The 13,336-nt window shown below is 37.8% G+C and overlaps 1 protein-coding gene across 2 annotated transcripts in view; it reads right to left on the reverse strand.

Moving 5' to 3' along the window:
• LCLAT1 (lysocardiolipin acyltransferase 1) overlaps positions 1 to 13,336 on the reverse strand; it is a 189,179-nt gene that overhangs the window by 111,152 nt on the left and 64,691 nt on the right. For both annotated transcript variants that reach the window (XM_030799938.1, XM_030799939.1), the window contains one exon: positions 8,899 to 9,067. In XM_030799938.1, coding sequence (XP_030655798.1) covers positions 8,899 to 9,067 — 169 coding nt within the window. Of the gene's footprint in view, positions 1 to 8,898; positions 9,068 to 13,336 lie in introns of those variants that run through there.

The following is a 13,336-nucleotide window of genomic DNA, read 5'->3' on the forward strand; positions in this document are numbered from 1 at the left end:
GACCTGGCTGACAGTTACACTCAAAATTTTTCATTAAATTGTACATTTGTGTTTTAGTAACTTTTTGGTACGTTTGCTATACTTCACAACAAAAAAGCATTTTTTAAAAAATGCAATACGAAACAGTAAGACTTTGAAAAACATAACAGAATCAATAAAACATAGGTTCAAAATAATATTAGCTAAAGAAATATACTAGAAAGTAAAAACAAGTTAGAAAAGTTATATGTCCAAATTATTACAGAGTCAAAGTGTTAACATCCTGATACAAAATCATTTGGGCTAAGTAGCTACAGATATCCCATAGGTCCTCATTAAGCTACTTTCCCACAGCTGAGGTTCACTTTCAGCATGGGTATTTAATCCAGTACCTATTACGTCCTAGAACGATGGCCTCCAAGAGGTCAGTAAAAATGTATTCCTCTTAAGCTGTATATAAAGATATGTCAATGTGCACACATACTTTGCTAGGTAAAATGCTTGCAGTTTTTGTCAAATTTTCAAAAGGGTCTATAACTGCTCAACTAATTATAACTCCTACTCCAAAAAGTCCCTTGAAAGTGAAATACCTACATGGAAGACCTCCTGGTAAAAAGGATCATGGCAGAGTCCTACAGGCTTGGATCCACAGCAAAAAATCTCCCTTTTTCTTTTGAGACGGAGTCTCACTCTGTCACCCAGGCTGGAGTGTAGTGGCACGATCTCAGCTCACTGCAACCTCCACCTCCTGGGTTCAAGTGATTCTCTTGCCTCAGCCTCCCGAGTAGCTGGAATTACAGGTGCCCACCACCACACCCAGCTAATATTTTGTATTTTTAGGAGAGACAGGATTTCACCACGTTGGCCAGGCTGGTCTTGAACTCCTGAACTTGTGACTCGCCTGCCTCGGCCTCCCAAAGTGCTGGGATTACAGGCATGAGCCACCGTGCCCAGCCAAGAGTTAAAAATCTTAAGCCTATAAATCCCAAACCTCAAATCTAACCCTGTATATGCAGTCTCTAATATATGATACCTATGGATCCCAAACAATCCTTTGCTTTTCATTATGAAAAATAGCAAAATAAAAAATCCAAGACTGGGATGGGTGTGGTGGCTCACATATGTAATCCCAGCACTTTGGGAGGCTAAGGCAGGAAGATCGCTTGAGGCCAGGAGTTCAAAACTAGCCTAGGCAACATAGCAAGACTTCAGCTCTACAAAAAATTTTTAAAAGCCGGGCATTGTGGCACATGCCCAGAGCCTTAGCTATGCAGAAGGATTGCTTGAGTCCAGGAATTTCAGGTTACAGTGAGATCTGACTGCACCACTGCACTCCAGCTGGGCAAGAGAGTGTCGTCTCCAAAACAACAACAACAACAACAACAAAGACCATGTGTCCAGGAACATCTCATGTAACATGACATCCTCTCCCTTGACATCCAGCATTCTACCAGAATATGCCTGAAAGTTATAAATAACCTTTGGGCAGCCAAGATCTCAAGTCCACATTAATCGGCTGTAATACCAGATGAGACATATCCAGTCAACCTTATTTACAGCTCCTGCAAAGGCAGAAAAACAAATATACTACACAGAAATAAAGCTATAATATCTATACAGAACTCCAGAATTCAATTACTCCAGACTAAAAGACTGGGAAAAAAGACGCTATTCTCACATTTCTCATGTTTATTCCATTTCTAGTATAGTAGATAATCGTGTCAACAGTAATAAATCTTACAAAATTTTATAATGCATTGTTTCTTATATTGAAGAGTAACAATTCTGATAATTTTTACCTAATTGGTCAAAGATTTCTCTATGTATTATTTAACAGAAATATGGAAGCATTTTCCAAGGATCTTTTATATACCACTACTTACTATGTCCAAGTGTTCCATCGTGTATAAAAACACAAAGATGAGAGTGGTTCCTCTCAAGATCACAGAGAAAGTTTTACCATAATGCCCGCTGCTCTCACTCTCATTTATCATTCTGATGGATCTTTATTTAGTCTGAGGTAGTAACAACTCATCTCCAGGTCTGCTTTTGCTTTTCAGGCTCAGATTAGGTCTGGTTCTCCAAATCCCTAGCTACTTGAGGCTTTGCAATCCCAACTCATTCTTCAAAACACTGAGCACCCACTTTGTTAAGAGCAACAGTGTAGATAAAAATCACATTCAGCAATCTATGTTTATTCAACACCTGTTTTGTGCTAGGACTGGAATGGTATCAGAAGGCTGTGGAAGAAACTTGTGCCCTGGGCAGACAGTTAGAAAACGACCTCTAAATTCCTAAGGCATGATTTATGGCGAAAGGACAGAACTCCAAGTAATTTTCATAATCCTAGGTGGTAATCAGACTGTTGGTTAGAGTTCGAATTTTGAGAAGCAAAAACTGCTGTGAGCACATACTGAGTTTGACCCTTACAATATTGATTATGTTAAACAGAATGGTCCAAAAATAAAAGGCACAAAGACATGCACTCCAAATTATAGAAACACTCAAAGAAAGACTGAATGGTCACCCTGCAGATTGTTCTAGAATGGATTCTTGCCCACAGAGTTAGGTTAGACAAAGTGACCTCTAAGTCTCATCTAAGATTCTAAAACATTTCACTGCTATGCCTCTTTTAGCACAGAAAATGCGCCCCTTAAAAATAGTAAGACAAGAAAAATCTTGCCAACAAAATCATTTTAATCCACAAGAGAAACTTAATGAAAGAGAAGATCATTTTGTGACTATTTTTGTGAAGCAATAATTAGTTTAAGTGCATTTATCCTAATTTATTTTTAGTGGAAAATTATTTTTAACTGTTTGGGATTGCTTAAAATAAAGTACATCAATAAGAGATAGAAGAATAAATTTTAGATTAAATTCACTCTGAATTTAAAAAGAATATATTTTATTATTGCTTAAAACTAAAAACTCCTTTAGCTCCTTGTAAAAGTATGAGATAAAAGGCGATTAAAGACACCCTTGATAGTTCTTCTCTGTTTCTTTCAATAGAGATGTCCACTGTCTCAAAACTGGAATATCAATTTTTCTGTAACCTAGCTATAAGGAATTCAACATCCATACATTTTTTAACTAAAAAAACCTTCTCTGCCTGATATGCTGTAACTAGTAAACTAAACAGCTGAGTGACAGCAGTTTTCCAAATACTAATTTTTTACTAGTACTGTGGTAGTTAAATCTCACCTATGTGTTAAACTGTCCAAACAGCTAATAAGACAAAAGTTAGGAATAGGTGAAATTATCTTTGAAAATCTCATAGGATGGTGCATCTCAAAAGATCACACTATCAGTAAGTCCAGCTTGGCCAATCTTCTCCCAAAATTGTACTATATTGATATTACCCTACCTGACCATCAGACAAAGTGATTGGTTTGTATATTGTTTAAAAATATCTATCTTTATTAAATAGGGAATCCTTTCCCCATTTCTTGTTTTTGTCAGGTTTGTCAAAGATCAGATAGTTGTAGATATGCGGCATCATTTCTGAGGGCTCTGTTCTGTTCCATTGATCTATATCTCTGTTGTGGTACCAGTACCATGCTGTTTTGGTTACTGTAGCCTTGTAGTATAGTTTGAAGTCAGGTAGCGTGATACCTCCAGCTTTGTTCTTTTGGCTTAGGATTGACTTGGCGATGTGGGCTCTTTTTTGGTTCCATATGAACTTTAAAGTAGTTTTTTCCAATTCTGTGAAGAAAGTCATTGGTAGCTTGATGGGGATGGCATTGAATCTATAAATTACTTTGGGCAGTATGGCCATTTTCACGATATTGATTCTTCCAACCCATGAGCATGGAATGTTCTTCCATTTGTTTGTATCCTCTTTTATTTCATTGAGCAGTGGTTTGTAGTTCTCCTTGAAGAGGTCCTTCACATCCCTTGTAAGTTGGATTCCTAGGTATTTTATTCTCTTTGAAGCAATTGTGAATGGGAGTTCACTCATGATTTGGCTCTCTGTTTGTCTGTGATTGGTGTACAAGAATGCTTGTGATTTTTGTACATTGATTTTGTATCCTGAGACTTTGCTGAAGTTGCTAATCAGCTTAAGGAGATTTTGGGCTGAGACAATGGGATTCTCTAGATATACAATCATGTCATCTGCAAACAGGGACAGTTTGACTTCCTCTTTTCCTAATTGAATACCCTTTATTTCCTTCTCCTGCCTGATTGCTCTGGCCAGAACTTCCAGCACTATGTTGAATAGGAGCAGTGAGAGAGGGCATCCCTGTCTTGTGCCAGTTTTCAGAGGGAATGCTTCCAGTTTTTGCCCATTCAGTATGATATTGGCTGTGGGTTTGTCGTATATAGCTCTTATTATTTTGAGATACGTCCCATCAATACCTAATTTATTGAGAGTTTTTAGCATGAAGGGTTGTTGAATTTTATCAAAGGCCTTTTCTGCATCTATTGAGATAATCATGTGGTTTTTGTCTTTGGTTCTGTTTATATGCTGGATTACATTTATTGATTTGCGTATGTTGAACCAGCCTTGCATCCCAGGGATGAAGCCCACTTGATCATGGTGTATAAGCTTTTTGATGTGCTGCTGGATTCGGTTTGCCAGTATTTTATTGAGGATTTTTGCATCAATGTTCATCAAGGATATTGGTCTAAAATTCTCTTTTTTTGGTTGTGTCTCTGCCTGGCTTTGGTATCAGGATGATGCTGGCTTCATAAAATGTGTTAGGGAGGATTCCCTCTTTTCCTATCGATTGGAATAGTTTCAGAAGGAATGGTACCAGTTCCTCCTTGTACCTCTGGTAGAATTCAGCTGTGAATCCATCAGGTCCTGGACTCTTTTTGGTTGGTAAGCTATTGATTATTGCCACAATTTCAGAACCTGTTATTGGTCTATTCAGAGATTCGACTTCTTCCTGATTTAGTCTTGGGAGAGTGGGAAAACTGGCTAGCCATATGTAGAAAGCTGAAACTGGATCCCTTCCTTACACCTTATACAAAAATTAATTCAAGATGGATTAAAGACTTAAATGTTAGACCTAAAACCATTAAAATCCTACAAGAAAACCTAGGCAATACCATTCAGGACATAGGCGTGGGCAAGGACTTCATGTCTAAAACACCAAAAGCAATGGCAACAAAAGCCAAAATTGACAAATGGGATCTAATTAAACTAAAGAGCTTCTGCACAGCAAAAGAAACTACTATCAGAGTGAACAGGCAACCTACAGAATGGGAGAAAATTTTTGCAACCTACTCATCTGACAAAGGGCTAACATCCAGAATCTACAATGAACTCAAACAAATTTACAAGAAAAAAACAAACAACCCCATCAAAAGGTGGGCAAAGGACATGAACAGACACTTCTCAAAAGAAGACATTTATGCAGCCAAAAAACACATGAAGAAATGCTCATCATCACTGGCCATCAGAGAAATGCAAATCAAAACCACAGTGAGATACCATCTCACACCAGTTAGAATGGCCATCATTAAAAAGTCAGGAAACAACAGGTGCTGGAGAGGATGTGGAGAAATAGGAACACTTTTACACTGTTGGTGGGACTGTAAACTAGTTCAACCATTGTGGAAGTCAGTGTGGCGATTCCTCAGGGATCTAGAACTAGAAATACTATTTGACCCAGCCATCCCATTACTGGGTATATACCCAAAGGACTATAAACCATGCTGCTATAAAGACACATGCACACGTATGTTTATTGCGGCACTATTCACAATAGCAAAGAGTTGGAACCAACCCAAATGTCCAACAACGATAGACTGGATTAAGAAAATGTGGCACATATACACCATGGAATACTATGCAGCCATAAAAAATGATGAGTTCGTGTCCTTTGTAGGGACATGGATGAAACTGGAAAACATCATTCTCAGTAAACTATCGCAAGGACAAAAAACCAAACACCGCATGTTCTCACTCATAGGTGGGAATTGAACAATGAGAACTCATGGACACAGGAAGGGGAACATCACATTCCGGGGACTGTTGTGGGGTGGGGGGAGGGGGAGGGACAGCATTAGGAGATATACCTAATGCTAAATGACGAGTTAATGGGTGCAGGAAATCAACATGGCACATGGATACATATGTAACAAACCTGCACATTGTGCACATGTACCCTAAAACCTAAAGTATAATAAAAAAAAAAAGAAATTAAAAAAAAATATCTATCTTTAAACACAAGAATCACACTCAGCAGAGAACCACTCATATTTCCCATTTCATCTCACATGAAGCAGAAAAAAATTCATTCTCTTCTCTGCCCACTCTTCCCTTACCTATCCTAGTGCATGTAATTGAAACTATACAAATACTGTAGGTATATAATGTAATTCTGCAGTAACAGTAATGCTACTAGCAGTAATAATACAAGAAATAGCTATTGCAGAATTTGTTTGATAACTTGTCCTATAAATATCAGCATTTCTTCCAGAGTAAGAATTTTAACTGTGCACATGGCTGCCCAGAAAAAAAGACATTTCCCAGGTTCTGTTACAGCTTTTAGCTGCTCTTACCAAAAGAGTAAGCAAAAGTGGTATGTGCAACTTGCTATATACTAGACATGTGAGTCACTGGTATAGAAAGAAAGCATTTGCCCTGGACTTCCTCCAGACTGGGGCAAAGAAGTGGCAGTGACCCAGTCTTGGCCAAATCCAAGAGGACATTATACCAGGCTGGAGGCCAAAATAGCTGGATTAACAGGATAGAAGACATCTGAACCCTTTGATGACATCAGAGACCGTAGGGACCTTGCCAGACTGGACCTGTAAGTCAGTATAGTTCTACCGTATTTGAGCTACTATATTTTGAATTTTCTTCAAAACACCAGTTTAGCCTAAAATTAATATAAAAGCAAAACTAAAACTAAAACTAAAATTAATATAATACCAAATATTTACCGTGTACTTACCAAATGGCAAGCCTTATACTAAAAAGGCTATATATTTATTATCTCGTTTAGTCATTACAATGACTCTCTGATGTAGGTAGGTAGTATTAAGACCCCTTTTTATAGAGGTGAAGAAACAAAAGCTTACAGAGAGGCTAAGGAGCGTAGCCAAGTTCAAATGACTAGAAAGTGGGAAGGCCAATAGTGAAACCAAATATCTGTCTGCAATGTCTGTGAAAATAAGCACTCTGCTTATGCTCGCTCTCCAAAAATTAGAGTGCTGGACACCGTAAAGCATTACAATTGTAGTAATTTTTACCTATTCTCAGAACTCTCAAGGTTTTGGCAGAAAGATTCAACAAAAATATGTGGTTCATAATTAAAAGATTATATACTATAGAAAACTGATGACATTTAGAAAATGAAGTACAGTAACAATACATGACTGTTACAAAAAATCATTTACCTCTGAATGTTTGCTTTGCAATCAGATATACAATTCTGAATCCAGAATAGATCTCAAAGATCATTTACTCCAATTTCTTTATTTTACAGATGATGAAACAAACACTAAAAATAGTTATATAAATGACATGAAAACAGTCAAATGTTTCAATAGGAAATGTCTCTGTATGATGACAGTAAAATTACTTAACATACAGTTTGTAGATGACGTTTTAGAAGTATCTACTTGTGATGATTAATATTATGTAAACTGAACAGTATTCTTATTTTACTTATGTATATAGAGAAATACTCACCTTGTAAATAGAGAGTGATAGTGGTTAAGCAACAACAAAAAATGAGTATTTTATGGTAAATGGTATGTTTAAGGTTGCAATGAAACACTGGGCTTCATATCTTTAAAGCTAATTTAAAAATGTAACTCTAAAAATTAATGGTCTGGGAAGTCAACTTCTGTCCTCTAAAAAAAGAAAAAGACTTTCAGTCAAATGAAAGCCAGAAAGGAAATTAGTCAAGCTCTGTAAATCTACAATTAGGATAAGATATTTTAGGTAGAGGACTATTATCTCCTCAAGGACAGAGATCATTATCTGTCCTGTTCATCACTGCATCCAGCAAAATGCTAGGTAAATAGCAGACAATAAAAAACTGCTAGATGAACATTAAGAGATCCTGCCAACTACTCTTGCAATCCAATCACAAAACGAAGCATAAAAGCAAGAAATTTTGCCTAAAAGACTGGCCCTGGCAGAGTAAAAGGTACTAGACATCATCCAGCTGACTTAAAGGAAAATATGGCTATAATTAATAAACAGATGAGAAATCTCAAGAAAGTAACAGAACCAATAAAGAACCCAAAATAAATTCCAGAACTTACAGTATTTTAAATAAAAATTCACTAGATGAACAAAACAGCAGATTAAAGATGATAGAAGAAAGGGTCATTGAGCTTGAAAACAGATAGATAGAAATCATTCAATATGAAAAATACAGGGAAAAAAATACAGGGGAAGAAAAAAGGAAGAGAGCCTTTGTGACATACGTGAAAAGATAATCAATCTAACATACATATAATTGTAGTCCCAAAATGAGGAGAGAGAGAATAAGGCAGAAAAAAAATGTGAAAAAAATAATGGTCTAAAATATCCCAGTTAAAACAATACAAAAACCAACCAACCTATATATCTAAGAAGCCCAATGGAACACAGCAAAATACATTCAACCCTCCACATTCCTGCGTTTTGCATTTGTGAATTCAACCAATCATGGATCAAATATATATTTCATGGGAAAAAAGGATGGTTGAGCCTGTACTGAGGATGCACAGACTTTTTTTTCTTGCCATTATTCCCTAAGCAATACGATTCCCTAACAATAACAACTATTTACATAGCATTTACGTTGTATTCAGTATTATAAGCAATCTAGAGATTATTTAAAGCATACAGAAGGATGTGCATAGGATATGTGCAAATACTGTAGGGACTTGAACATCCATGGATTTAGGTATCTATCAGGGGTGGGGGGCACTCTAGTACAAGCAGACAGTCTACTCTGGTGTGTAACTTACCACAGGTAGGGTGAGCCATGTTGCCACAAGGCGGTTGTTGATCCAGCGATACCAAGATGGGTTTACAAACATCAAAGGTAAAAAGGGACCCAGCATGAAAATGCTTCCAAAAAAGCTTCCCCAAAACAGAGTCAGTATAAAGTAAATCCCTTTCCACGACATCATGATTCTGAAAGATATAAAAAAGGATATATTTTGTTACTATACATTTAACCGCTCAAATTCAATTTCAGGATGATGGAGCATAAAATGATCACTAATTTTAGGGCTACAGAAAGGCTGTAATAAACAATATAAGAGCCTGAATTTCAAAAAGGTGACCCTCCTACATGCTCTACTGGTCTAACAAGTTGCCAGTACATTAGAAATTGATACTCTCTAGTCGGGTGCGGCAACTCACCCAGCACTTTAGGAGGCTGAGAGGGGCAGATCACTTGAGGCCAGGAGTTCGAGACCAGCCTGGCCAACATGGTGAAACCCCATCTCTACTAAAAATACAAAATTAGCCAGCTGTGGTACTGTGCCTGTAATCCCAGCTACGTGGGAGGCTGAGGTAGATGTTACAGTGAGCCAAGATCGCACCACTGCACTCTAGCTGGGATGACAGAGTGAGACTGTTTCAAAAAAAAAGAAACGGATACTCTCAACACAGCAAATATCTGACCACCAAAAAGAGTTATCTAGTTTAAGAAGCTTTTTTTTTTTAACATAAAACCATGTATTTTCTTTTCTAAGGTGTTATCTAACACAAACTCATAAAATATTGCAGAGTTTTTCCTACCCAGAAGTAGAAGCAATTGACTAAAAACTACAGATGAGTTTCCTAAGTTGAGTACAAGGGTCCCCACTTTGGATCCATTCCAAGACCCCCAGTAGATGCCTGAATCACAGATAGTACTAAACCCTACATATACATTACATACATATCATGGCGAAGTTTAACGTACAAATTAGGCGTGGTGAGAGATTAATAATAACTATTATTAATAAAGTATTATTAAGTAAAATAAAGGTTCCTTGAACACAAGCACTGCTATACCTCGACAGTCAATCTGATCACCAAAACGGCTATTAAGGGACTAACAGGCAGGTAGCATAGCATAGCATATATTGCATCAATGCACTGGAAAAAGGGATAATTCATGTCCTGGTTGCGACGAGAGAGGCATGGCATCAGATTTCATCCCGCTACTCAGAATGGCACACAAATTTAAAACCCATCGGTTGTTTATTTCTGGAATTTTCCATATAACATTCAGACCACAGTTGACTTTGGGTAACTCAAACCGCGGAAAGCAAAACTGTGGGTAAGGAGGGGACTACTATACACCTAAAAACAATGGCAAGTTAGCAAAGTACACTGAAATTTTTTAAAATCCAGAAATATTAATTATTTATATTAGAATCTGAAAATAACATCTTGGGTACTTGGTCTTTAATTGACTCTTTATGAGTTGAAGGGTTAAGTAGAACTTAGACTCTTCACTGGCTATTTCCAAAGGATTACTGTAGGGGGTCCTCATAACCAGAACATCATACTGATGTTTTAAAATAAATGCTTGTTGGAAACACAGTCTAAAATGAATAAACATTTGATTTTACAACCTAAACTATGTTAGAGAAAAACTGTGTTTTGCCTCAGAATAAAATTGTTAGAAACATTAAAACGATGAAAAAAAATAGCCTTAAAATCTATATAGCAAAAGGGTATCCGAGAGATCAAGACCTCTGAATATTTTAAAAGACTCACAACAGGAAACAGAATACATTTTCAAATGTCATGGTGCTTTTGAAAAATGTCAAACAACAAAACAGGTCAAATCCCTTAAAACACACAATCAAGATTGACTACTAAGTTTTTGTTTGTTTGTTTTGAGATGGCGTCTCACTCTGTCGCCAGGCTGAAGTACAGTGGTGCGATCTGGGCTCACTGCAAGCTCTGCCTCCCAGGTTCAAGCAATTCTCCTGCCTCAGCCTCCAGAGTAGCCGGGATTATAGACACGCGCCACCACGCTCATCTGATTTTTGTATTTTTAGTAGAAACAGGGTTTCACCATGTTGGCCAGGGTGGTCTGGATCTCTTGACCTCATGATCCGCTCGCCTCAGCCTCCCAAAATGCTGGGATTACAGGCGTGAGCCACTGTGCCCAGCCGACTACTATTTTTAAATTTCTACTGATACTTGACAGTATGTGTACAAAATCCTTCAAAGTACAAACTGAATAAATATCAACTATGAGCTGGCTTTTTGCTAAACTCTAGATCTAAACTTTAAGAAGTGGGCTAACAGAGTAATAATGGTAGAGAAAAAGGCCACTGGAAAGCAGCAGGCTGAACAATTCCCAGAGCTCACACATGGGGCCTGGAGTGGTCTGTGTTACCACCTATCCTCAACTTTGCTTTCTCTGAGGCTCAGGTCCTCCTCTTTGTGTTGATGACACTATACCTAGCTTCTCCCCAGAAAAAAATAAAAATAAAAATAACCTACAAACATCTAAATTTGGTATTCTCAATGCCTACTTCCATTTATACACCCACCCCGCCCCTGCGTCCTGCAATGCTGCTGCTCTATTTGAAACCCTGTAACTACCTTTTTCTATCTAGTGTTTTTTTTTTTCTGCCAGCTAGTGATTAGCTAGCTCTATGTTTAACACTCACCCCTCAACTCCCTGCAGAGCTACACTTCACGTTGTATCCATATATAATGCTTCCCCTATCAGGGCTCTGGCATGCTTCTTCCTCACCAATTTCTGATTTGATGTGATTAATAGAAAAAAAATAAAGTAACTTAGCTATCATATAATAAAATATTTTCATTATGCAGTGATGAAGCTGAGGCTCAGAAGAGTTAAGAAGACTTTCCTAAATCCACACAACAAATTAGTAGCATCAAATCTTTTCTGCTTACTGCTTCTTCTGCTATATCATGCTCTCTTTCTCCTGCGAAGGGGCCAGAAATTAGCCCTGAAATATGTCTCTAAACTCAGACTTAAAACAGGTAGAAAGGTGTGTGTCACATGAATATACTGGGATTACTCAGACCAAATCTAATCTAAAATTACTTCCATCCTACTTCTATTCCTTCCCTTTCAATCATTGGTTGATTTTCAATGATTCAATAAACATACAAAGATATCCCAATTACCGTGTGCCAGACACTATGTTAATCATCTGGAGATTACAACAGTGAATGTGACAGAAATTGCAAAGCTCTCACAAATTTAATGGTCTCTCCATCTCTTCCTTATGAGCTCCTATGTGGCTCTGCATTTAATCTAGCCCTATTCTGTATCTTCTTCCAAGTCTCAAGAGTTTGATGGACAAACTTGGTTCCAAATTATGCTAGCTATATACTTATTTGGAATACCTAAAAAAAAATTTTTAAAAACAATAAAACCACTGACAATACCAGGAGCTGACAAGGATATGCAGCAACCAGAACTTGCAAACATTGCTGGTGGGAATGCAAAATGGGATGGCCACTTTGGAAAAGTTTGGTAGTTTCTTAAAATGCTAAATATACACTTACAATAAAACCCAGAAATTCTACTGAATATCCAAGACAAATGAAAATGCATGTTCACACAAAAACCTGTACATAATTATTTACAGCAGCATTATTCATAATTACCAAAAACTGGAAACCACCCAAATGTCAGTCGGGGAGAATGGATAAACAAAATCGTAGTACATCCACACAATGGCATACTACTCAGAATAACGACAAACTATTGATCCATGCAACATGTTGAGTTAATCTCAAATGCATTATGCTGAATGAAAGAGGCCAGACTCAAAAGATATGATTTTAAAATCTTTTACTGGATTATTTCATTTATATGACATTCCAGACAAGGCAAACCCAAAGGCTAGGGAAACAGATCAGTGGTTGGCAAAGATTAGAAGTAGGGAGATGGTTTGACTGCAAAGAAACAACACAATGTAAGTTTAGGGGGTTGGTCGGGCGTGGTGGCTCATGCCTGTAATCCCAGCACTTTGGGAGGCCAAGGGGAGCAGATCACAAGGTCAGGAGATCAAGACCATCCTGGCCAACATGATGAAACCCCGTCTACTAAAAATACAAAAATTAGCTGGGCGTGGTGGCGCGTGCCTGTAATTCCAGCTACTAGGGAGGGTGAGGTAGGAGAATCGCTCGAACCTGGAGTCGGAGGTTGTAGTGAGCCAAGATCACGCCACTGCACTCCAGCCTGGTGACAGAGTGAGACTCCCTCTCAAAAAAAAAAGAAGAAGAAGAAGTTTAGGGGGTTGAGGAAACTGTTCTATTTCCTAGTTAGGTCACGTTACAGGAAAGCTGTCCTGATCCAGACCCCAAGAGAGCTCTTGGATCTCGCCCAAGAAAGAATTCAGGGTGAGTCCACGGTGCAAACTGAAACCAAGCTTATTAAGAAAGTAAAGGAATAAAAGAATGGCTACTCCA

The sequence above is a fragment of the Nomascus leucogenys genome, chromosome 19, assembly GCF_006542625.1.
Source record: "Nomascus leucogenys isolate Asia chromosome 19, Asia_NLE_v1, whole genome shotgun sequence".
NCBI classification, from domain to species: domain Eukaryota; kingdom Metazoa; phylum Chordata; class Mammalia; order Primates; family Hylobatidae; genus Nomascus; species Nomascus leucogenys.